Source organism: Medicago sativa, chromosome 5 (genome assembly GCF_051527215.1).
Source record: "Medicago sativa cultivar Bolivia chromosome 5, Bolivia_mono, whole genome shotgun sequence".
In the NCBI taxonomy this organism is placed as follows: Eukaryota; Viridiplantae; Streptophyta; class Magnoliopsida; order Fabales; family Fabaceae; genus Medicago; species Medicago sativa.
The window spans coordinates 72689032-72713377 of NC_140753.1; the positions used below are offsets into that span (position 1 = coordinate 72689032).

Consider the following 24346-nt stretch of genomic DNA (forward strand, 5'->3'; position numbering starts at 1 on the left):
TGAGGTGCCTGTCTCTTCTTTGTGGCATAAGGATGTTCCTTTGAAGGTGATCTTATTCGCTTGGCGCTTGTTCCGTGACAGGCTTCCTACCAAAAATAATCTTTACCATCGTCATGTTATTGGTGTTGATGCTCAGCTGTGTGTCGGAGGGTGTGGGTAGGTGGAAACATCTTCACACTTATTATTCCATTGTACTGTTTTTGGTGCCGTTTGGCATTATATTCTTAGGTGGCTTGGTTTGGTAGCGGTCTTGTCAGGTGACGCTTATAATCATTTTTATCAGTTTGGGTTTTTGGGTGGTGTGGCCAAAACAAGGCGTGCTATATTACAGGTTATCTGGTTTGCAATAACGTGGGAAATATGGAAAGAAAGAAACAATAGAATTTTCAAAAACAAATTTTGTTCTATTACACAGGTGGTGGACAAGACCAAGTCTCTGACTTTCACGTGGTTGAAGGGGAAATATGTCAGCCTTCCCCTCAACTACCATGGTTGGTGGACTAACCCCTTCTCTGTTTTAGGCATTGGTTAACTGTTTCTTTGTTTCTAGCTTTTTGTTTTTTGGTGGTTAGGCGTTAGCCTTGTAAATATTATTTTGACTCTTGTTTGAATTCGGGTGTTTATTCCTTTTGCACTCCTTGTGCTAGGAAGGCCCTTGTAGTGTGTTAATATATTTCATTTTAGCCTCTTCCAAAAAAAATTACTGCTTTTGTATTTGGTTCACATAAGATACCTTTGAGATATTTTTGTTTTTCACGGTAAGCAATAATTCAGTTAGCATGGGTAATTGTGAATTCTTTCGAGAACAAGGTGGCACAAACAAGCAAGGGAATTGTGGAAGAGAAAATGAAGATGAGTTTGTTAAGTGCATGTGCACCTTTTTAACTGTTTTGGGAATTTTTTATTTATTTTTTCAATACAATGTTCCTATTTTGAGGTTTTATATGATACTCTTGCTGATTAACATTTCTACTTTAGAAGCATAATCTTTCTTATTTTATCTTAAAAATTATAAAAAAAAAAAAAAAAGGATCTTTAAGCTGCAGAAAAATTATTATTTTCAGTCATTTTGCAACGATAATAGATTATATACTAGCTTTTTCTAATAAATTTGATTGTCTGAAGTCTGAATTGCTTATATAGTTTGTGTCATATATCACAACAAGCTCTCACGCCTTGCAAAAGATATTTAATTTGCATTTTTTGTCACTTTTTAATATGAATGACCTCGCTAATCCACGATTTCCCGAAACTATGAGTTACTGAAGTCAATCAGTAGTTTCAATGGTCATGACACTCTTTACCTTTGTGTAGGTAAAGAAATGAAATCTTTCCCAGAGAGGATTTTGAGAAAATTTACTTATCTTAAATCTTTGACACTAGCTGACTTCTCAAAAATGAAGGAATTACCAAATCAACCGTTAAACCAAGCTTTAGAGTGTCTGCATATCGTATACTATGATCAGCCTGAGTCTTTTCCGGAGAAAATGTGGAAAGGTCTACGATTCGAACAATGGAAATGCATGGTATAAAGGATTGAAATCCTTGCAAGAAGGTATTACACACCTCACTTCACTTGAGGTTCTGCCTATTTATGTTTGTCCGGAGGATTAGATGAGCGATGCGAGGAAGGAAAAGGCGTGGACTGGAATAAGATAGCACACATTCCAAAATTAGACATTCGTTAGAATTAAAATGAAGAAACACACACAATTGAAGAGCTTTGATTCAGCTTGTTTACGTTTCTTATTGTGGAGTAACAACCTTTTGCATTCTTGTCACTTCATTATGATCTTGCAGTGCATGTTAGGTTCTTTATTGTCTTTCAATGATAAGTTTAGATCATTGTGTTTTCTCTTGTTTCACTTTCTTACTACTTGTCAGTTTGGTACATGAACATCTTCTTAATATCAGTTTTTATTTGGGTTAGATATATAATTTTTATGACAAGACCATCAATTAGCACTAACAATTAAGATTTGACAAGAAAACAAAGTGCATTAGAATTCTGCTAATCTCTTCAAAACTCTGAAACAAGAGCTAAGATAGTGTCCAAACTTTTCTGCAAATCTTCAATATCCTGACCATGTACCTTACTCTTCAATAAGAAAACAAATTCATATTGGTTTGCCGCTCAATAGAGGTGAAGATGTGACATATTTTCCAAAAGGGATGTTGAGAAACCTGACTTGTCTTCGAACTTTGGAAATACCTGATTTCCCAAAAGTGAAAGCATTGCCAAGTGAAGCCTTCAACCTAGCTTTGGAGCATCTTGGTATCCATCATTGTTGTGAGCTTGACTCATTTCCGGAACAACTTTTTGAAGGTCTACGATCCCTTCGAACCATGGAGATTGCTTTCTGTGAAAGATTGAGATGCTTGCCAGAAGGTATTCGCACCTCACGTCACTTGAGGTTCTGACAATTTATGGTTGCCCAGCTGTAGCGGAGCGATGTGAGGAGGGAATAGGAGAGGACTGGGACAAGATAGAACACATTCCAAAATTATCTATTAATTAGATTGAAGAAGAAGAAACTTTTGACCAACATTGATTCCAATACAATATGCCAAATAATATAGAATCATTTGTATATTAAGACCATGTATATTCAAATCACTGCAATGCTTTGAACAAAACATAGTTAATGGTTTTGATGTAAATCAACCTTTTGATTGAGCAACATACGGTCTATGCGGCTACTTTGAGAGTGCAGACAAGTTTTTAAAATGGAGATTCTAATTTTCAATTGCAAGTGTTTGTTGTACTGTAATTTTATGTCTTTGCTTGTTTCAATGATAATTAGTTTTCTTTTTCAAACATTAACGTTATTAAACTAATTTTGTACTATAGTTTCTATAATTTCAGGTGCTGGTTATATAGCCATTAGTAAGGGAACATTAATTTCACCATAAACACAATTTTACACAAGATCAGATGAAATTTTCATGAAAGGGTTCACTTGAGAATGACCATACAAAGGGAATCCCTTGACTAAAGAGATTAAATCTGTTTTATATCAATCTGATTACATCAGATATATATACATGAAAATAGAGAATATTTACATAGAAGGAAATAAAGGAAATAACATTTCAGTAAATACAAATGAAGTATTTTAATGATTGTGTCATATCTCAGTAGCTACATTTCAACAAAAGTACATGTATATATATTCTACTTTTCTTGTATGAAACACTTTTTAATTACATTCTTAGATACAGAATAAAAGACACTTTAGAGATCAATGATGAAAAACCTAGAACCTAATGATCTTGATCATTGGCTAGTAGAAGTCATTGTTAATGTTTATGATCAACATTTACAAACTAACTATTCTCTTCTAAGAAAATACCTCAGTATAAGGTTAGAGTTATACATGGTAAACCATACCAACTTCTAGCAAAGAAGTATGAGCTACTTCCAGCATAATACCAGGTTCTCTGCAATTTTTGCTTAGAAAAGCATAAACAACATCTATTCCAAATTTCTTTAAAATGGAAGATGATTTTTTTGCCTCTGCATAGGAATGCCCAAGTATATAAGTAACAACTGATTCTTTGGCTTTTAAAATCTGCAATGACTCGAATTTATAGGACTCGTCTTGAAGTTGTTGGCCATCACATGAAAATGGTGAACAATTCTTTTCAGAATGTGACCAATTCAGTTACGAAAATGTGTGAGGCGTAATCACTATAATAATGATTGTATCCGAGTTACGAAAATGTCCCTAAAGTGTCTTTTGTTTGTAATTTTATGGACCAAGTTGACTACTTGAAGACACATTCAATAATTAAACTAATTAATGAAAGATACATTTGATGAAGAAACGGACTAATGAAAGACGCATTTATTCATTTTATTTTTATAATTTGATACGATAGAGACTATTGTGACAGCGCCTCACACATTTTAGGATAAAAATGATTGTTTAATCTAAACACAATGAAAAAAATATCATACCATATGCATGACCCATCATGTTTGTATCCCTAAGGCCAATTGTGACAGCTAAACAAAGGCACATTAATATTCAATTGATTTCTGGACCATAAATCTGTCCATATATTTTGCTAGAAGTATGAACAATCTTGACTCGAGGAAAACAATTTAATGCACATCATTGGCTTATGATGGAAAAAGTTGCAGAAATCACTGCTTGACTTCCTACAACAGCAGCAAAAGTGGCCACTATAAAAACTGGCCAAAATACAGCTTCTGCAGAAAAATAGTGGCACAGTTACCCTAGAGTTATCATAAATAATATCGATATCTTTGTGGTTTCTTAAAGTGAATTCTTGCCTGGTATGGCTTTGTAGAAACTTCTCTCAATGTCATAATGATGCTTAGAGAGAAATGCAGCCTCACCCATGTATGCCAAAATCAGGCACGGATATACTAAACATGTGAAGGCTATCTGATATTTAAGTGCAACTGTTAAATCAGATTTCATTTTTGTATGCTAGACTAATATACTTGTGATCAATATTGTTAATTATTGTATACTTTTAATTTACCTTTATTGAGAGTGCTGAAAAATGACCCATGTCAGCATACATTGTCTCCACACCTAAGATGGTATCACATAGGAAATTAATCTCGTAGCTCTTTAGCTGATAGAGAAATGATTTGTTGTACAACCAAATTTGGACAATCTTCGTGACATTTTGACTAACTAATAGGTACCTGTTATTGAAAGCACAACTCCACTTAATGACAACCATCCTTCAATGCCAGTGGTTTTGAGAAACCTAAACATATAGACTGGTGAAAGTGCACGATATACTTGTCGGTTCCATCGGAATATATTGTATATACCAATACCACTGATACACAAAAGCCATGCTGCAACAACTGGGGAAAACATGAAGGCAACTCTATGTGTTCCATGATGCTGAATGGAGAAAAGGCCAACTAAAATGATACATGAGACTATAACAACATAATCTGCGCAATATATAATGTAAAGTTTTAAAATTATGCTTTTAATAGACATAATGGTAATGATAGAAGTTTGGTTAGCTTACTGTCATGGAGTTGGTTGATCTTAACTTGAACTCCTGAAACTGCTGAAAATACTGAAATGAGACACGAAAAGGATGGTCATAGACCGAAACGGACAAACAGGTACCGAACTTTGTATAAGGATCAACTCTTGAAACAGTATATTTTCGGTAAACAGTGCAATTATTTTTTCTGAAATGTGCTTTTGTCTAATCACATTAATGAGAAATAATGAATTCTAGCAATTACTAATCAGCTAAAGTTACAATTTAAGGAATGCATATGTGTATCTGTGACATTGCTAATGATGGATAACATAATTCTTTTTGGTTTAAATATTATGTTTAGTCCCTGCAAAATCAAATGTTTTCATTTTTGGTCCCTGGCATCAACTTTCGGTTTAAAAAAGCTGATGTTGTAAACTGAGGTACACACCATCATTTCCATGTAGGATGACAATGCCACATGTCAAAACCACATTTGATGATAGTGAGCTACGACTAACATGAACATCAGCACGGCCACATGGAGCTGATATGCCACGTCTATCTCCTCATTTTTACTGACGTGTTCATTAGTGTTGATGTGTCACTATCACCCAATATGGTGTTGACATGTGGCATATTTATCCTCCATGGAACGGATGTCATTTACTTGTATTTGCCACATCATGAAGTAAACATCATAATATGATCTGAGAGGGGATGCTTCTGATCAAAATACCTGATATTGCAGGAGTAATCACACCATCACCAATTGTCATGCAAGTTCCCAACAGAACAAAGATTAACAGTCCTTTCTGGAACCTAGGGTGCTTTTCAAAGAACAGCTTCAAAAGAGAAGATTGCCATGTATCAGCAGAATCTTCTGTTGAATAAGCAGATAAATTCTCATCTGTTGGTTGCTGATTAGGCAAAATGCTTAGTCTTGCATGTCTGCAGAGAAGTGAGTATAATGCAAATGTGCCTCCTGCAGTACAATAAGTGAACAATTGATTCTAACAAAGATTTAACTAATTATCCTAATTAAGGAACATGAGAAAGAAATTTTTAGATGCTCATGAACCAAAGAGATTTCTCTTGATTTGTAAAGAACAAAAGACAGAATATACAATGCTTCTCTCATCATTTTATTCATTTGGTAAAGCAAAAATATCTAAATATCCTTTATGTGAGTTTTGGCTGAATAATAATGTGATTATAAAAATAATTTTTTCCTTAATGAGTAGTTATAATTGAGTTGACTTAATAAGCTTAAAAGCCAAAGGAACTGATAAGACACACACCAAAAGTACCATCATCAATGATTGAAGATTGTACCTTCTCCATTATCATCAGCAGACATGACAATGAACACATATTTGAAGAGAGCAATAATAGTAAATGTCCAGAAGATAAATGAAAGCACTCCAAAAATTTCTTCATCATCTTCTTTAAGGCTGAATTTCCCTGAGAATGAGGTCTTGTATACATAAAGAGGAGAAGTGCTTAAGTCACCATAGACTACTCCAAGACTTTGGTATGCTAGAGTCAGCACATTTGCACAAGATGTCCTCTTTAAATTCTGATACATATGAAACCAAGCATAAGAAATTAATAATATATATTATCTACACAATCTACACACATTTAATTTTCCTAAGCTTTTATATGACAAATTAATAATATATATACAGTATACACAATTTCATATTTGAAATGGAAAAAAATGAGTACCTGGTGAGATATTCCATGTTCTACAAATTGCTCAGAAGGATTCATTGTTGAAACATATATAAAAAATGAGGTAAGTTATGAAGAGAATGATGAGATAGAGAAATATATAGAAAATGAGTAATGGAAGAAGTGAAGTAGTAACAAGGCAAGTGGTGTGTGTGTCCAAAGAAGTTGTAAAATGCATTCAATGCTCTTTTAACTTTCTTTTGTTGGACTTCATTAACCAACCTAACACCTTCCCCTTACCCTTCTAAATGAATGGTAAACAACTTTTTCTTAAAGTCTGTTTGGATTGAGGGTTTAGGAAGGGAATGGAGAGGAGTGATTATTTTTCTTTTTTAATTTACGGATTTTATAACATGTTTTTCTAAAATAAATTAAGTGTGATTGAAGTATTATTTGAACATTTATCATGTTAATATGTTAACTTTTTAAAAAACATTTCGTAGTATCCGTAATTTAAAAATGAAAAGTAAACCCTCCCCTTTCCTTCCCCTCCGTAAAAAACACACCCATAACTTTTTCAAAACTAGTGTACAGTGTTGAATTGAATTTGGATAAAATAGATGTTACTGAGTTCAATTATAAGTAATTTATTGTCATATGTGTAGATATAAATGATGATTTATAAAATTATTCTTCCATTATATGTCCTTTGTGCATAAGATTGATTTTTGTATATTTTTTTTTCTGTTTTAACTTTCAAGTTCTATATTGAAAATGGTCGGGATTCGCTCAAAAGATAAATAAAGTTAGGTTAAAATTATTCCGGCTAATAATCGAACTCAAGTTCTCTTGATTCAACCTTAACTAAATCTCATTAAATACTTGAACCTAAAATAAAAGTACAAATTTTCTCCACTTTAAACAATGGAATGTAAGTCAACAATGTTTGGCACTCATTTATATTGTGTGATTTGGTAAATGCCTCTTTCCTTATTCATGTGTCAAGTAATTAGTCTCTAAAAGCAAACTGTTCCTTAAAGGGGTCACTTAAATAGGATTCGAATTGCAAAACATAAAAAGAAAATCCGAGCATTATTGAATTATTAGGTCATAGAATATATTTGTCAGCGTCTTCTTGAGTTTAGCTCAGCTGGTAGAGAATAGAGACATTGCATAAAGGGTCAGGGTTCGAACCCTGAAAACGATGTGAATTTGTCTCCTTATCTAATGATACAAATTTCAAACCCCCCACGATACATTTGTAAAATAGTTATTAATGTCACTATAAATAATATTGTCAAAAAAAATGTCACTATAAATTGAAAACGATGTGAATTTGTCTCCTTATCTAATGATACAAATTTCAAACCCCCCACGATACATTTGTAAAATAGTTATTAATGTCACTATAAATAATATTGTCAAAAAAGTGTCACTATAAATAATACAAATATTTTTCAATTTTTTTAAATGTTTTTAATTGAAATATTCTGTTAAAATTTAATACGATGCACTGAAATTTTACATAAAAATTATGAAAATATTAATTAATATCAAACATTTTTTCCTAAAACATGATTGATCACCAACTTATTATATTACAAAAATGGGACATATTGGTAGATAAATATAAACATTGCACTATATAAATGTCTGGTTTTCATTGACCTTTATTACATCCAATTGAGGAAAAAACCAAATTTCCCACCAAACAAAGGTATGTGATTGGAGCCTTTTTTCTTTCTTTAATTTCATAATCCTATGCAAAGTTCCTTCCACAATGGAAATTCACTAAGAGCACCATGTTTTATTTAAAGAACAAAGTATGGTAAACCTGAATTAGGCACCCATAGTATGGTGGTAATTAATAACTTACCAAACAGTAAAGATACTATGAAGACTTCATAGTATTACATTAATACATTACTTTGTCTTGTAAATTGTATACTTTTTTTAGGTAGTTGATGTTTCCATCTTTGTGTGGGTTAATTATAATCTTGACGGTTCAACAATAATAAAAATAGTTCTTTCCTCAAAAAATCAATAATAAAAATAGTTAAATATGTGATCCACTATGCAACCAAACTGCAGGTGTGCTAAAGAGATAAAGAAAGAAAAAAGTGTGGGTCCTATAATTTTTTTTTTTTGAAGGAAGGTCCTATAATTTTTAGAAGGTCAAATACCACTTATGTAAATCTTTCTCTCACTCACGTGCAATTCACATGCTAGTTAATCCAATCCATGATACACTTTATTATATATGGGTTAAATATGTTTTTAGTCCTATAAAATTGGAACATTTTAAGTTTACTCCTTACTTAATTTTAATAGTATTTTTAGTTCCTATAAAAAAATTCTACACTCAGTTTTAGTCCATTTTAAATCCAAATTTGTTTATCTATATGCTTAAACTCTTGAATTTTTGAACAAAATTTTATATACGTGTTAAGAACATTACTAAAATTCCTGCGCAAAAAATTAGTTCAAAAATTGATTTCTACATCCAAATTTTTGTTACTTATATCTTGAACTTTTGTGGTTTAAAAAAAATTCATATTTAATTCATCTCATGTTAAAAAATTCTAAATTTTAGTAAATGAACATTTTATAATGTTCTAAAAGTGTGTATGAAAAATCGTTAACAAATTTAATAGTTTATGGATAATTAAACAAATTTAATTTTAACACGGACAAAAATTACATGTAATTTCTTTTCGTAGGGACTAAAAAAGCTATTAAAATCAAGTAAGGACTAAACTTAGAAGCTCTCAATTTTATGGGGACCAAAAACATATTTAACCCATTATATATTTATTTCAAATGTGTCATGAAGTCATAAATAGGATATCATTTGTATTAAAATATATGATGGTTAGATATGAGTTGACAATGATATTTGAACAACCATTTGGTACAACCTATTTGACAACCTTCTTTTTTTCTATTTTCATTGGTCAAAAACAATAGAGAGAGAAAAATGAATAGAGAGAGTAAGAATATAATGTGAGTATGAGAGAGAAAGTTGTATAAAAGTTGTCATAAAATGGTTGTACAAATATCATTTCTCATATTTTAAGGGGACTAAAATCAAATGTTGATATATTTAGGGGATCATTTACTTATTTAACCCTTTAAAGTTTTGTTTGTACTCTCATGATCGTATGTGTTTGGTCCATATCACAAAATGCTTTGACAACAATTAGAATATGACCTCTTAAAAAAGACAATCAGAATATGAAAAATTAGAATAATTACTTACCTAAATTGGCATAATTTAATACTACCTAGTGTGATTTTAATCTTCAATTTTTTTTTTTTTTTTTGAGAGCTTCAAAATTAATTGTTCCAACACATTTTTATCTCGTCCGTACAAAAAACACAATTTTAAGGTACTAAAGAGTAGGGGTGTTCAAATCCAAACCGATCCAAAATAAAACCGCAAACCGATTCAAAAAAACCGAAAACCGCAAAAAACCGAATATTTTTGGATGTGTTTGGATGTTGTTTTGGAAAACCGCTATGATCGGATCGGATTTCGGATTGCTTTTTCAAAACCGAACCGAACCAAACCGTACCGCAAAAGTAAATTTTTATACTTATTTATTATTTTATTAGTATTATATAATGCATTAATATATTTATTATTGGTATTTAATATTATATATTGCATTAATTTAATCTATATTATTACTACTTCTTCTATTTCAAATATAATCAATCATTTTCATTGTGTAATGTTAACTTTTTTTAATAAATTTATGTCATATTTTGTATCAAACCTATTATTTTACGATGTATGAGTAATATTAATATTAATAAAAAAAATTACATGTTGATATCCAAAAACCGATCCAAATTAAACCGCATATATTTGGATCGGATCGGTTCGGATTTTTTTAACATAATCATCCAAACCAAACCGAACCGCACGTGATTTTTATTTTGGATCGGTTGATTTTTTACCTCAAAACCGATCCAGACCGAACCGCGAACACCCCTACTAAAGAGTAGTAAATACACATTGATTGATTTTTTTACAACCTTTTTTCAATAATATTTCTTGGACTTGGTTACTCAATAAGTTGTATGGTTCAAAGAGCTTTAAGCTGCGACAATTTTTACCATGGTCTAATGGTTTAGTGTGTGTGGTAAGAAAAAGACTAATATGACATTAAGGAGATAAGTTGGACTTTAATCCCAAATCATGATCAAAGATTTAATCAGTAACATTATGTAAAGCATAATAATGGTATGAGGTGGGGAAGCACTTGGGTGACATAATATCACCGTGACATTAAATTTAGGCCACACAACACACATTGCCACATAACATCTGGGCCACACAACACATATACATTTTATAATACACTAATTTTAATTTACTCTGTAATCATATACATTTTTTTTTTGACAATCCTGTAATCATATACATGATACCTGCTTTTCAATACTAAATTAGTTAGAAGACTGCACTTTACTAATCAATTAGATAAAAGAAAACATGTATTTTATTAGTACTGTGATTTTTCAATATCTTTGAAATAAATAAATATGCCGTAAATAAAAATTAACTGCATAAACTATAAGTGAGAAGAATATTTTTCATTGATCAATTAGTTAGAAGATGGTCTTTTACTAATTAAAATTATTGATTTTTTTAATCAAATTAAACAGTATTCTCATGGTAAGATTATGAAATTTCAGCTCAGGTGACAATTAAAATATGTTTGAAGTTGGTAGTTTGGCTAGTGGTAATTGAAATTGTTTCGTTACCAAAACTATTAGCCAAATCAAAATTTAAAACAACTTTTGATTTAGTTGTATAGAGTTTGATACAAAATCTCAAAACAATTCCATTGTCGTCCTGCGGTTAGGATATCTGGCTTTCACCCAGGAGACCCGGGTTCGATTCCCGGCAATGGAAATTTTTAAAATTTTATTTCTTTATTAAACATTAAACATTTCTTTATTAAACTTTTATTTTAAAATTTTATTTCTTTCTTCTAATAAATTGGATTTTTCTTTCTTCTAATAAATTGGATTCACTACAGTCAAGAACTTTTATTTCTTTATTCCTTATTTCTTCCTTTTAATAAATTGGATTCACTACAGTCAAGAATTTTCTTTAAACTTTTATTTCTTTATTCCTTATTTCTTTCTTTTAATAAATTGGATTCACTACAGTCAAGAACTTTTATTTCTTTATTCCTTATTTCTTTCTTTTAATAAATTGGATTCACTACAGTCAAGAATTTTCTGCAAATAAGATACCATCTTGATCTGATGGTTCACAAAAATACTGACTTCAATTTTTGTTTTATATTTTCAAAAACCAAACATAAATTTAGACCGTTCCGATCATATCAAATGCTTGCTGCATGAACGCATTAAAAAAATATTGAATGCAGAGAAATGCAATCCGTATTTTAATGTTCAGATTTTCAGTTGCACATGGATGGGTATCAACATAATATAGCGAACAAAAAAAGCCAGTCTAATAAATATTACATATAATGCCCTGTGCAACGTTTAAAATAAGTGTACCGTAAATCGTTTTTTTCTTAAAGATAGCAAAACTGTTAACAAGATAAAGATGCACACAACAAAACAAGCTAATTTTCTACTGCAATGCTAGAATCTTGTGTATGTGAGGGCCTCCATTTTCTATCAAACAAATTTCTTTCAACCACTTGTGCACCCTTCAATTTCTCATCCTGACTACTCAGTTTCTCATCTATTAGTTCCATCAACTCTTGCAAACCAACTCCTGTGATGGCAGATGTTTTCACATGTGGACCAGATGGTAGCATCGCGCCGGCATTTTCCACACTATTGTCTTTATTAGAGGACTCAATTTGTTGGTCAGCCGCAGATGAAGGCAAACAAAAATCACCTTCGTTAAGCATGGTATCTTCCTCGTACAACCAACCATCAGAATAGTCTTCTTTTTCTTCCGTTAATGTATCAGTGCTCGGATCCTCCTCTCCATCAATGCTACTAGTTTCATCAGCCTCTTCATCTTCATCGAGATGTTCATCAACATTCTCATCAACATCCGTGAACTCTTCTTCAGCATCAATCTGAACATTTCAGACATTGAGTGGATATATATACTATATACATTCAATTGTTTTACTTGCATTTTGGTAGAAGGGGAGATGAATTATTTTACCTTATTCCAAACTTCAATCATATTCTGAAGCTTCTCCTGTGACACGCCTATTTGTTGAAGAACTTGAAACACCGTCGTGCGGTGCTCTTCAAGATTGGGAGCAGTGGAATCCACCACATGCTTCAAAAAGGATAGATTTGTCAGTTGTGTTGCTTATGCTGCACAAATGACCAATTCCAAGTGGATATTTTTTATATATTTTTGAACAAAAGTAATCATACAATGCCAAAAATGATGTAGAAACTGTTGTGTGTGACGAAGACAAAGAGAATAAGGGATTTATGAGTTTTTGAAACTGGTGTAAGAATTAGATGCAAAATCATACCACAAGCAGGTCTGCTTCCACCACTTCTTCTAAAGTTGCATGAAACGCTTCCACCAACTTCAAAAGTTAAAAGAGAAAAAAGGGAAATTGTGTCATTGTTGACAAATAATATTGACAAGATCAATAAAAAAACATGCTGGCATGGCAAATTGCTCATGCCTTCGTCATTTACCTTTACAGGTAAATCAGATATAAATCCTACTGTGTCACTAAAAAGCACTTTCCTCCTATAAATAAAATTAGAACAGTGATGTATATGTAAGTGTACCAAATGTTATCAACCAGAGTACGAAAAAAGAAGAGAACTGAAAAAGATATTAGAATATTTTCAGTTACTGGTCACATTACCCCGAAGGAAGAACAGCACTTCTTAATCTAGGATCAACTGTAGCAAACAGTCTGCAATACATGCGACAGGAAAAAAGTTTACATTATAAAGTAAATGTTAAAAAAAATAAAAAAATAAAAAAGGATGTAATGTATACAAGAACAGGGGGTTTTACCGACAATCGCTATACAGATCACTGTCCGTTAGATTACTAACTAATGTAGATTTTCCCTAACAAAAACAAAGAAAGACATATATCAGTGATGCTGTCTAATTACAGTAAATAGCAAACACATATACTTAGACGACTTACAGCATTGGTATACCCAACAACAGCAACAGTGGCTAAGCGTTGTGCAGATGAACCCCCCTGCCTCTTCCGACCAGCACGTTGCACGGCACGGGTACGGCGAACCTCATCAATTTGTGTCAGTAGATAGTTTCTCCTATCTAAGAGCCTTAAGAGAGTTTCACAATTCAGTGGTCAGATTATGTAATAAAAGGTGATCATAAAAAATGCTGTAATTGCACATTAACAAGTGGTTCATACATCATAGACAGGACAAAAATATCCAGCAAAACTACGCTATAATGACAAGAACATGTAAATGTCAAATAAGCCTGCAATCTGCATGCATGGAAGTTTGAAACACCACAAAACCCATAACATACATTTTTTTCTTGGCATTCGTGCCTTCCAAATATTATTGTGGCCACAAACACGTTTACAGTGAATATTTTCAATGACTTGATGCAGTGAGAAAGTGAAAAAACCAGCTTTATAAATAACACAAATTAATGAGGAAACCATAAGAGATGCCAAGAAAAGGAAGGAATAGATTGCTTGAGGATAAATGTATGTATCTTGAAAATTTAGAATGACAGTTATACCTTCGCCGCTGAAGCTGAAGTTCAGTTTCTCCCGCACCGCTCATAAAACCTTGGCCTCCACTTCCTCTCCTGATATTGACAAGAATTATAGTAAGATGCTGTAATTCTATTCAACAATTTACTAATTACTGATACTATAGATTAGGAGCATGCGTAGATTCACAGAATTCCACATTCTTCCAGAAATTTGTGCATAAGAGAAAGAGTGGGTGAAGAAAGTGATAGAAATTATATTCAGTTTTCAACCACATTTGTACCTCATAATAGCAATATGTAAACAGAAAACTTAATAGGTATGTGAAGTAATAAAATATTTGGTGATCCAAACAATATGTCCAAGCAAAAAAGTAAAAGATCCGATCAGAGTTCAAATTTCATAGTTGCAATTAACCCATTCATCAATTAACATTAGAAAAACAAAACAATAATCATTTCTTCCAATTCAAAAATAGAATCAAACAACAGAAAATTAGTGGAAAGAAAAAGAGAAGTCCAACCCTCGGGCACTGACGACTTCAGCTTCTCCAGAACCACCAAATGTTAGGCGACCATTAGGGCCTAAAACACGAACAAGTCTCGACTTCTTGTATGACAGAGCTGCAAGTTCAGCCTACACACTCAGATGTCAAAGTTCACTCTCAGTTACAAGGCAAATTTAAGATACAATACTATCAAGCATCAATCAAATTGCTGAATGAAACCACAAAACATACCTGCAGCTTAGCTTCCTTGGTGAATGCATGAGCATTGAAAATCTCAATTATAAGACCTATACGATCCACCACCGGTTTATTCCAAGCTCTCTAACAATAACAAGACATCATTATCAAAATTTAACAATTTTCAACTCCTAAATGAAAACAGAGTAAACAGTCATTTTCGTCCCTTAAATGTGTGACGCAATGTGACTGTAGTCCTTTGAATGTATTGAAATTACGAAAGCATCCCCAAGTGTGTCTTTTATTATTAGTAATTTTAAGGATCAAACTGACTAAGAGAAACCACATTCGATGACCAAACTAACTAACGAGAGAGACGTGTTTGAATACCAACTAACCAACGAAAGATGCACTAATGTGTATTTTTGTAATTTTGATAGAATTAAGGACTATTGTGACAATAATTCACACATTCAACGACGAAAATGATTGTTTACTGAACAACAATTACGCAAGCATAACTCACCTCCATATTTCTTATTTGAATACCAGACAATATTGCATTAACAAACACAGCATCCACTTCACCCTGTTACACACACACACCAATCAAAATCTAAAATAGACCATGTTTGAATAAATAGCCTAATTAAGCGCCTATAGCATAACCATTTATCATATAAGTGATTATGTACAAGTTATCTATAACAAAACATAAAATATAGTCAAATTATTTTGATATAAGCTATAACAGTTTTCATAAGTTATCGTGAATAACTTATAACAGTAACCTTAAAAAACAACCAATGGACATGGGATAATGTCATAAGCGGTTTTCATAACTTCTCATGTCAGAAGCATGGAGCGGTTTTCATAACTTCTCATGTCAGAAGCATGGTAGAGCCCAACAAATAGAAAAGTAAGCTTAAAAAAATGAAATTTAGAATTGAATGAATGAGAAAAAGTTAATCACAATTGGTGTTTGAATCACTTTATATACTGATCCTAACTAAAGAAACAAACTTCAACTAATTTTTAACTAGAGTAGTGCTATATGTCCAGACAAATATTATCCCGAGGAAACCACGATCAGTTATTGGCCAATTACAATTGTTTTTTTCCGGAAATCAGGGAGGGGGAGTTGTGTAAGTTAGGAAAGTTACATAGCAAAAACACGCTCGTGATATTCTCGGGAAATATTGTGTCGGGATAACAAGCATTTTCCTTTTAACTAATACTAACCAACTTATAACTATGTTTAACAAGTTTAGTTATGATCACTATATGAAATGTTTTCCTACATCGATTGTAATCAACTTTTTCTCATTCACTCAATTCTAAAGTTCATTTTTCTTACAATATCTAAACAATCTCTAATTATATGTAACAGTTTATAAACTCAAATAATTAAATCGAAACACCAAGTTAATACCTTTGATTCTGCAGCATTTAAATGACACTTGATATTATCAACCGTTCCAGGACCAAAATAAGTATCTACAAAACATAAAAAACATGAAATATCCAAAATTTGTTACATAGAAATAAAAAATAAAAACTTTTGAGTTGAAAAACCGAACCTGCACGAGGTTTGTGTCCTTTAAGAGAAGGATTCTGAACAATAACATGCGGTGGTAATGGCAAATCAAAGAAATCAGTGTGAAAATAACCATCACGTTGGTCTTCAAGTGAATTGGCTAGACAAAGTGCTTCGTTGAGTTTGGCTTGTAAGAGCTTTTCGGAACGGAGACGAGGCTGAACGACGAGAAGCTTCGGTGGGGCGTCGTCGCCGGCAGCGGTGGAGTAGGGAGAAGGAGGAGGGTAAATTCGGCATTTTGAAGAAGTTAGGATTTTTCTTTTGGTAGATTCTAGTGTTGCAGACAAGTTTCTCAACATTGTTAGTTTCTCTTTTGCTCTATGCTTCTGCGTTTCTTCTTCTTCTTCTTCGAGCCGCAGTGGGATGCAGTTACAGTAATACCCTTCAATAAGATCCTTGACTATTATTTTATGGGTCTTGTTAACCAGTGCCCCCGGGGCACTGGTTAAGGAAGCCAAAAGAGGAAATTTTAAATAAAAAAAACATACTTTTTCAGCTTTTAATGCACTGATTACACATCTCTCAATGCAAATCTTACTATATTTGACCCTTAACCAGTGCCCCCGGGGCACTGGTTAACATTTTCCTTATTTTATTCATATCTTTCTTTCGGTGTACTTTTATTTATATTTTCATATCGTTAATGAAGGATAATTTTGTAAAATGAATCATAGTTTCTCTTTTCCATATTAAATTAATTATACTTTTTAACTTATGTGAAATAAATAAAACAACTTATAATTTTGAATGGAAAAAGAAGTAATTCAGGACGTGTCAATCAAATTTACAAAATACTTCATCTTTCTCAAATTATATGTCAAAGAAATAATTTCCCACAAAATTATATTGTAGGAAAAAGATAAATTATAATTTACTTTACAAAATTATCATTTATTATTAATGCTATTAGAAAAAAATAAATAAAAGAATCGAAAAATGGTAGAGTAACAGCTATCACGATTTTTGTGAGTTTAGCTCAGTTGGTGGGGATATTGCATATTATATGCAGGGGTTGGAGTTCGAACTCCGGACACCTCACTTCTCCGTATTTAAAATATGTGAACTCTAACCACTTCACTACTTGACAAAAAAAAACTATCAAATGATATAATAGGCCGCAGTCAAAAATATATTAACAGAACAGTCAAAACAATTAGATTCAAGAGATGGGTTTTCTCACCTTTTTTTTTTATCGTCAAATTATATATGGTGTCCTAAATTTATACAATTAGATTCATGGCTAATGATTCTAATATGGTGATTGGTGTGACATTAGAGTATTTCATTTATTTCTTATACTTTAAACCATTAAAATAGATTAATTGTATATAAATCAATAAAAATAAGCCCAATACTAATGGTCCCTCAACTTAATTTTAGATAACGATGTTCTTTATCTTTTTTCCGTTGTTGTATTTCTACTCTTTTAGTTCTTTTGCATATGAATTTTCAAGTTTCAAAATCATGGTTTTGTTTTCTTATGGCCTCTCAAGATTCAAATCTTTTTTTTTTTTTAGCAACTCAAGATTCAAATCTATGGTCTATATAAAGTTGCTCTTCTCCCATACAAATCTACTCACTTTCAGTCTCTCACGTGAACTGATACTCTCAACTTAAGTTAACTCACGTTCGATAAATCCAACGTGAATTAACTCACGTTGGATATCAGCATGCGTTAACGCACACCGAACCACAATGTAAGTTAACTTACATTGGGTTGCATTCAAATATATTTACTCATTTGACAAAAGCCAGCTACCACTCAAATAAAATGGAACCCATCTTCACGGGTCAGTGATCAGTGATTTATAGTTTGTGTCTGAACTCGGTGATTGGTCAATTGTAGCATTGTATTTTCTTTTTTTAGGGGTATATAGCATTGTATTTGGTTGATTTATAGGAGTAAACTTAGTATTTCAACAGAGAAAAAAAACAATATTCATTCACGTTTGGTACCAATCCACTAAAGTTAAAAATCAAATGGCTAATTTTCATTTTAGCAACACGTCACAGTTCCCTAGCTAGTATTATTTTAGGAAAACTTTATATTAGATGAAGACATTGACAAAATTTGGCCAAAAGATCTTGAGACTGAAAAGTGCTCAATAGAATTAATCTATTGCTTCTTGTAATCACTTGTCACCTTAAATTTTGGATCGAGTAGCCCTTATAAGATTTTTGAATGCAATCCAACGTGAGTATGTGTTAACTCACGTTGGATATACCAAACGCGAGTTAACTTACGTTGGAAGCATTTCGGTGCATTTTAGTCGGTTAATGTGGAACTGAGCAAATTTGCATGGGAGAAGAGCAATTTTCAAACTTAATTTTCTATTCTATTATCACATGATCTCTTTCTTAACTCTTTCTTTTTTTCTTCTTTCTCACAAAAACCAAAACCCTGGCTAGCAGTTTTCTAACTTCTTCACACTCCACACTCTTCACTAAAATTACTATGTCAAACCTTAAAAAATTATTACCGATCCTAGACATATCTTACGCCATATTTCTTATTAATATGATATCTTTTCATTGGCTTTTCGAAAGAAAAAAAAAGGGTATGTTTCATGTTTTTCTAATTTATCTCTATTATTTCTCCTTTGCTTAAGTTTTCTAATTAAATATATTGGAAAGCATTTTGCAATGTTACTAAAATTTAGTTCTTAGTTTATCCCATTCAAAACTATGAATTATACAAATTTATATTATGTTACGTACAAAAATAACAACATTCAATGCAACATTACATGACCAGACACACACATATATTTAATTGAATTGTGACTTGTGTGAGGTAAAAATATAATGACCATAGAAAATTGCTGTTGACACATTCCATATGGCTGGGACACACATGTAAAATACCCTTTTACCCCCTCGGCAGTTAACTGCCGAGGAATTTGAAATCCGGCTGCAATTAACTGCCGAGGATTTCCTCGGTAGTTAACTGCCGAAAAAAACTGTTTCATCAGATGAAACAGGAAACCTGCTCCCCTACACACTATTTTCATCAACTTCCATATCAAACCCATCCATTCCCCCAAATCCAATAATTTTTTTCTATCAAATCTTCCCCCAAATGATTCAAACATCAAGCCTAGGATCATTCAACATACTTTTGACGTAAAAAAAAAGGTATTGTGCATTTTATTCGGTTTATTTTTGTTATATGTTACACTGTCATATGTTGGTTTACAACGTCAGTCACGTAAGACTGGCATGGGGAATCTCGGCAGCTTACTGCCGAGGAAATCCTCGGTAGCTTAGTACCGAGGGAAACCTCGGTAGTTAAGTACCGAGGAACACTTACGAAAATTTTGAAGGACGAAAAAATGGCAGCTACTGCCATTTTTTCAAAAAAAAAATTTTCTTTGTTTTTTTTTGTTTTTTTTGTTTTTGTTCATTATGGCATTGATGTTTATGCATTAGTTAGTTGTTAATTCATATTTATGTGTTGTTTAATTATAGTAATGACCGAGAACGCGGAAGATGTTTCGGAAGAGACAAAACGTAATTTTGTCCAAATTTCCGGAGATGTCAAGCCGCCTAAGGTTGAAGTCAAACCAAACATTGAACAAGCTTCAAAATATGTTAGCCCCGGTGTCGTCCCACTTCAAGCCCACGAAGTGGACACGACTAGGTTTTTTTCTGACGACATTAAGTTTCAAGATAGAGAAGAATTGCTTGGGTGGGTACGTTGTCAAGCAAACAAGGCGGGATTTACAATTGTTACACAAAGATCAAGCTTGGTCCATCCAATATTGCGCCTAGTGTGTGAAAGGAGTGGAGCTCACAAAGTGCCTAAAAAAAACCGAAGCATGCGACAACGGGCTCAAGAAAATGCGGGTGCTTGTTCATGATTAGTGGATATCAAAGTACGCAAACAAAGGAATGGGGATTGAACATTCTTAATGGAGTTCACAACCATGCGATGGAGCCGGCTTTAGAAGGACACATTCTTGCCGGTAGATTAAAGGAGGATGACAAGAAGATTGTACATGACTTGACCAAGAGCAAGGTGCTTCCAAGAAATATTTTGATACACTTGAAGAACAAAAGACCACATTGCATGACAAATGTGAAGCAAGTGTACAATGAACGTCAAAAAATATGGAAGGCAAATAGAGGTGACAAGAAGCCGTTGCAATATCTAATCTCGAAGTTGGAGGAGCACAACTATACTTATTACTCAAGAACACATGGTGAAAGTAATACAATCGAAGATATCTTTTGGGCTCATCCAACATCCGTTAAGTTGTTTAACAATTTTCCAACGGTTTTGGTTATGGACTCCACCTACAAAACCAACTTGTATAAGATGCCAATGTTTGAGGTAGTTGGGGTAACTTCGACCGATTTGACATATTCGGTTGGGTTTGGATTCTTGATGCATGAGAAAGAGGAAAACTTTGTTTGGGTTTTAAAAATGTTGCGTAAACTTCTTACTTCAAAGATGAATATGCCTAAGGTGATTGTTACCGACAGAGATGGGTCTTTGATGAAAGCGGTTGGAATTGTTTTCCCGGAAAGTTATGGTATGAATTGTTACTTTCATGTGCAAGCAAATGTTAAACAAAGGTGCGTCTTAGATTGTAAATATCCTATGGGAAAAAAGGATGGGAAAGAGGTGAGTAATCGCGATGTTGTCAAGAAGATCATGAGGGCATGGAAAGATATGGTTGAATCGTCCACTCAAGAGTTATATGCAAATGCATTAGTGGAGTTCCAAGATGCTTGTAGTGATTTCCCACCTTTCCTAGCCTATGCCATGACCACCTTGAATGAAGTGAAGGAGAAAATAGTGAGGGTATGGACAGACCGTGTGTTGCATCTTGGTTGTAGATCCACCAATAGGGTAGAATCGGCTCATGCTTTGGTGAAGAAATATTTAGACAATAGTGTGGGTGATTTGGGTACTTGTTGGGAGAAAATACATAACATGTTGTTGCTTCAACACACTGCGATACAAACAGCCTTTGGTCAAAGCGTTACCGTGTTGGAACATAGATTCAAAGATGTCACTTTGTACTCCGGCTTAGGTGGTCATGTGTCTAGATATGCTTTGGACAACATTGCTATGGAAGAGTCACGTTGTAGGGAAACGTTGTGCATGAACAAGGAAATTAGTGGTTGTGTTCAAAGGACATCTTATGGCTTACCATGTGCATGCGAAATTGCAACTAAACTCCTTGAAGAAAAGCCAATTTTATTGGATGAGATACACCACCATTGGCAAAGGTTACGCATGGGAGAAGAAAGTAATGAACTTGGTTTTTCGGTGGATGATGAGTTGAAGGGTATTGTAGAACGTCTCAAGAAACTCCCTTTCCAAATGAAGCTTGAAGTCAAGGAGGCTTTGCGGCAATTGGCATTTCCTGAAACCACCATGATGTCTCCACCACCACAAAAGGCAACAACCAAGGGAGCCAAGAAAAAAGTGGACATTGCGAGGTCTAAAGGAAGAATTACATCCACTAGCCGGATCCCTTCTTCTTGGGAGGTTGTTGATTCCCAAAATCCGGATAGTCAACCGTCACCATCACCAACAACATCATCATATAAAAGGAAAAAAGGTGCTCGTCTTGGTAAAGCACCAATTTCCCCACTTCCACCACCTTCTCGGTATCCAAAGCCTAAGGCTATCCCGGTTATGAGGCCTATTGATTATATGCCACGCTTCATGCTTCCATTTATTGAAAAAGTGGTGGATGTTATTGGCGATGGACATTGTGGATTCCGGGCTATAGCCGAGTTCATGGGCTTAACCGAACAAAATCATCTCATGATTCGTACACATCTTATTCAAGAATTGAAAGATCATAGAGATGATTATGTTGAAGTATTTGCGGGTGAGGATCGTTATAACTACATTTTAAATGGCTTACATCCTCCCGCAAATACAAAAAGTTGTGCACATCTTGTTGATAAGTGGTTGACTTTTCCGGACATCGGGCACATTGTTGCCAATTATTACAAAAGGTGTGTGGTTGTGTTGACAAATCTTGAAGTTGGTAACTCAGAATCTTTTTTCCCACTAAGAGGGCCACCACCGCCGGGCAAGCAAAAAACTCCCATCATGTGCCTTGGGGTAATTCCTAATCACTTTGTGCTTATTTACTTGAGGAATGGTTGTCCACTACCTCCATCATCTACGGAGTGGCACAATCACAAGAAACAAGATGCGGTGACTTGGGAAGATGAGTATTTGGATCAACATGAGTTGTTCCGAAAGCTCATGGCTATTGAAAGTGGAAACAAACCGCCAAAACCACAAAAGGAATCAAACAAAGCGGCGCCTATTTTGTTGGACACTCCCGAAAAACCAAAGCAACAATTTGAAGTTATTGCGGAAGATGAGGAAGATTTTATGTCACTTGATCTTCTCCAATCACTTGGCAATTAACAAGGGATTTTTTTGTCGGTGTTAGTCCTTTTTTTTGGTAGAAATTACACCGACGTATATTTTGGGGTCAAAATTGTAATGCCAATTTTTTGTGGCCAATATATAAGTAACATTATGTAATTTATATTGATATATATGATAACATGACTTTTATTGACTTGAAACTAGTGCAATACTTATTTATAGCTTATTAATGTTTGCACATTTGATTTATTCGTTATTACATTCCATTTAATTTTGTTCTAATCTATGATTATTTTGTTAAAGCTTTTGTCAAGTGAAACATGTCAGAGGTTGCAAGAATTGAAGGGCGTGTTAGGTATTGCGCGTTTAAAAAGACGGTTAAGGTTATGATAACACCGACGGACTCTATTGATGATTTGAAGACACAACTTAACACTTATTTTGAGCATCTTGGTGAAAATCAATATACACGTCACTTGTCTGCTCTAATGCCAATGATAGACCTAGGAGAAGATAGAGATGAATTCACATGGAAAACGGCAAGCTATATGCCTTGGCTTATTAAAGACGATAGCGACGTCGGATTTATGTTTAGGAATATGGTGGAAAATAATGTATTATATATATATGTTCGTTCCATATGCAATTGTAATGAATGTAAGTAGGGATTTAATTTAATGATGTGTAATGATGTGTAATGACTTGTAATGTGTTGTTTGATTATGGACACTATGTTCCGTTTTGATGAATTTCAAACTTTTGTGTGGTTTGAACCAAATGTCGGTTTGATTTAATTATGGACATATGTAAAAGATATTGTATTTTTCTTGTTTATGACCGAGTTTCATTGTTGTATAATTTGAATTGCATATGGAAATGCTCTGGTAAAATTACAGGTAAAAACTGGCCGAAAAATGGCTTGGAAATGCTTAGCATTAATGCAGAACCTGCTGTCTGCATAAATGCTTTCCTCGGCAGTTAACTACCGAGGAATTCCTCGGCAGTTAACTGCAGCCGGATTTCAAATTCCTCGGCAGTTAATTGCCGAGGAGGCAAAAGCGTATTTTACATGTGTGTCTCAGCCTTCTCTAATGTGTGAACAGCAATTTTCATGACCATATTATACCAACAATGACCATATTCTACTTTTTCAGTTTTGTATTTAAGTCGCACTACTTTCATTTGAACTTTGGAGAGTATATTTATGGTTTGCTCTAGGGTAAGTGGAGAGTTGAATCGAAACTTATTGTCATTATTCCTTTTCCATGCAAAGACTTAGCATTGTTGGTGGAAATACATCAGACTTTGGATTTTTGTATCTAGCCTACATGTAGCATTGTGGTC

The 24346-nt window shown here is 33.4% G+C and overlaps 2 protein-coding genes, 1 long non-coding RNA gene and 1 other non-coding gene across 6 annotated transcripts; 2 read left to right on the forward strand and 2 right to left on the reverse strand.

The window, feature by feature from the left end:
- Positions 1-3517: 3517 nt before the first annotated feature.
- On the reverse strand, positions 3518-6959 carry LOC146924736 (potassium transporter 1-like). 3 transcript variants are annotated; one of them, XM_085709685.1, is made up of 8 exons: positions 6718-6958; positions 6322-6565; positions 5726-5971; positions 5026-5076; positions 4685-4945; positions 4516-4568; positions 4301-4415; positions 3518-4216 (listed from the first exon to the last, which is right to left on the reverse strand). In XM_085709685.1, exons 1-8 carry the CDS (start codon positions 6760-6762, stop codon positions 4119-4121), a joined length of 1113 nt encoding a protein of 370 aa, XP_085565811.1. In that variant the 5' UTR covers positions 6763-6958; the 3' UTR covers positions 3518-4118. The 3 variants fall into 3 exon arrangements, with proteins under 3 accessions (XP_085565811.1, XP_085565814.1, XP_085565812.1); XM_085709688.1 differs by lacking the exon at positions 4301-4415 and having other exon boundaries at positions 6718-6957; XM_085709686.1 differs by lacking the exons at positions 4301-4415; positions 4516-4568 and having other exon boundaries at positions 6718-6959.
- Positions 6960-11515: 4556 nt separating this feature from the next.
- Positions 11516-11587, forward strand: TRNAE-UUC (transfer RNA glutamic acid (anticodon UUC)). Its single transcript has one exon. It is a non-coding gene; the product is annotated as a tRNA-Glu (tRNA).
- A 472-nt stretch (positions 11588-12059) lies between these two features.
- Positions 12060-16950, reverse strand: LOC146924738 (GTP-binding protein At3g49725, chloroplastic-like). Its single transcript, XM_085709689.1, has 13 exons — positions 16619-16950; positions 16471-16535; positions 15565-15627; positions 15093-15182; positions 14877-14989; positions 14380-14448; positions 13802-13946; positions 13664-13719; positions 13509-13559; positions 13333-13387; positions 13161-13217; positions 12836-12955; positions 12060-12743 (listed from the first exon to the last, which is right to left on the reverse strand). The coding sequence occupies exons 1-13, from the start codon at positions 16932-16934 to the stop codon at positions 12276-12278; spliced, it is 1668 nt and encodes a 555-aa protein (XP_085565815.1). The 5' UTR covers positions 16935-16950; the 3' UTR covers positions 12060-12275.
- A 2665-nt stretch (positions 16951-19615) lies between these two features.
- On the forward strand, positions 19616-23780 carry LOC146924739 (uncharacterized). The gene is made up of 2 exons (XR_015010253.1): positions 19616-19770; positions 23306-23780. It is a non-coding gene; the product is annotated as an uncharacterized LOC146924739 (long non-coding RNA).
- The last annotated feature ends 566 nt before the right edge of the window (positions 23781-24346 follow it).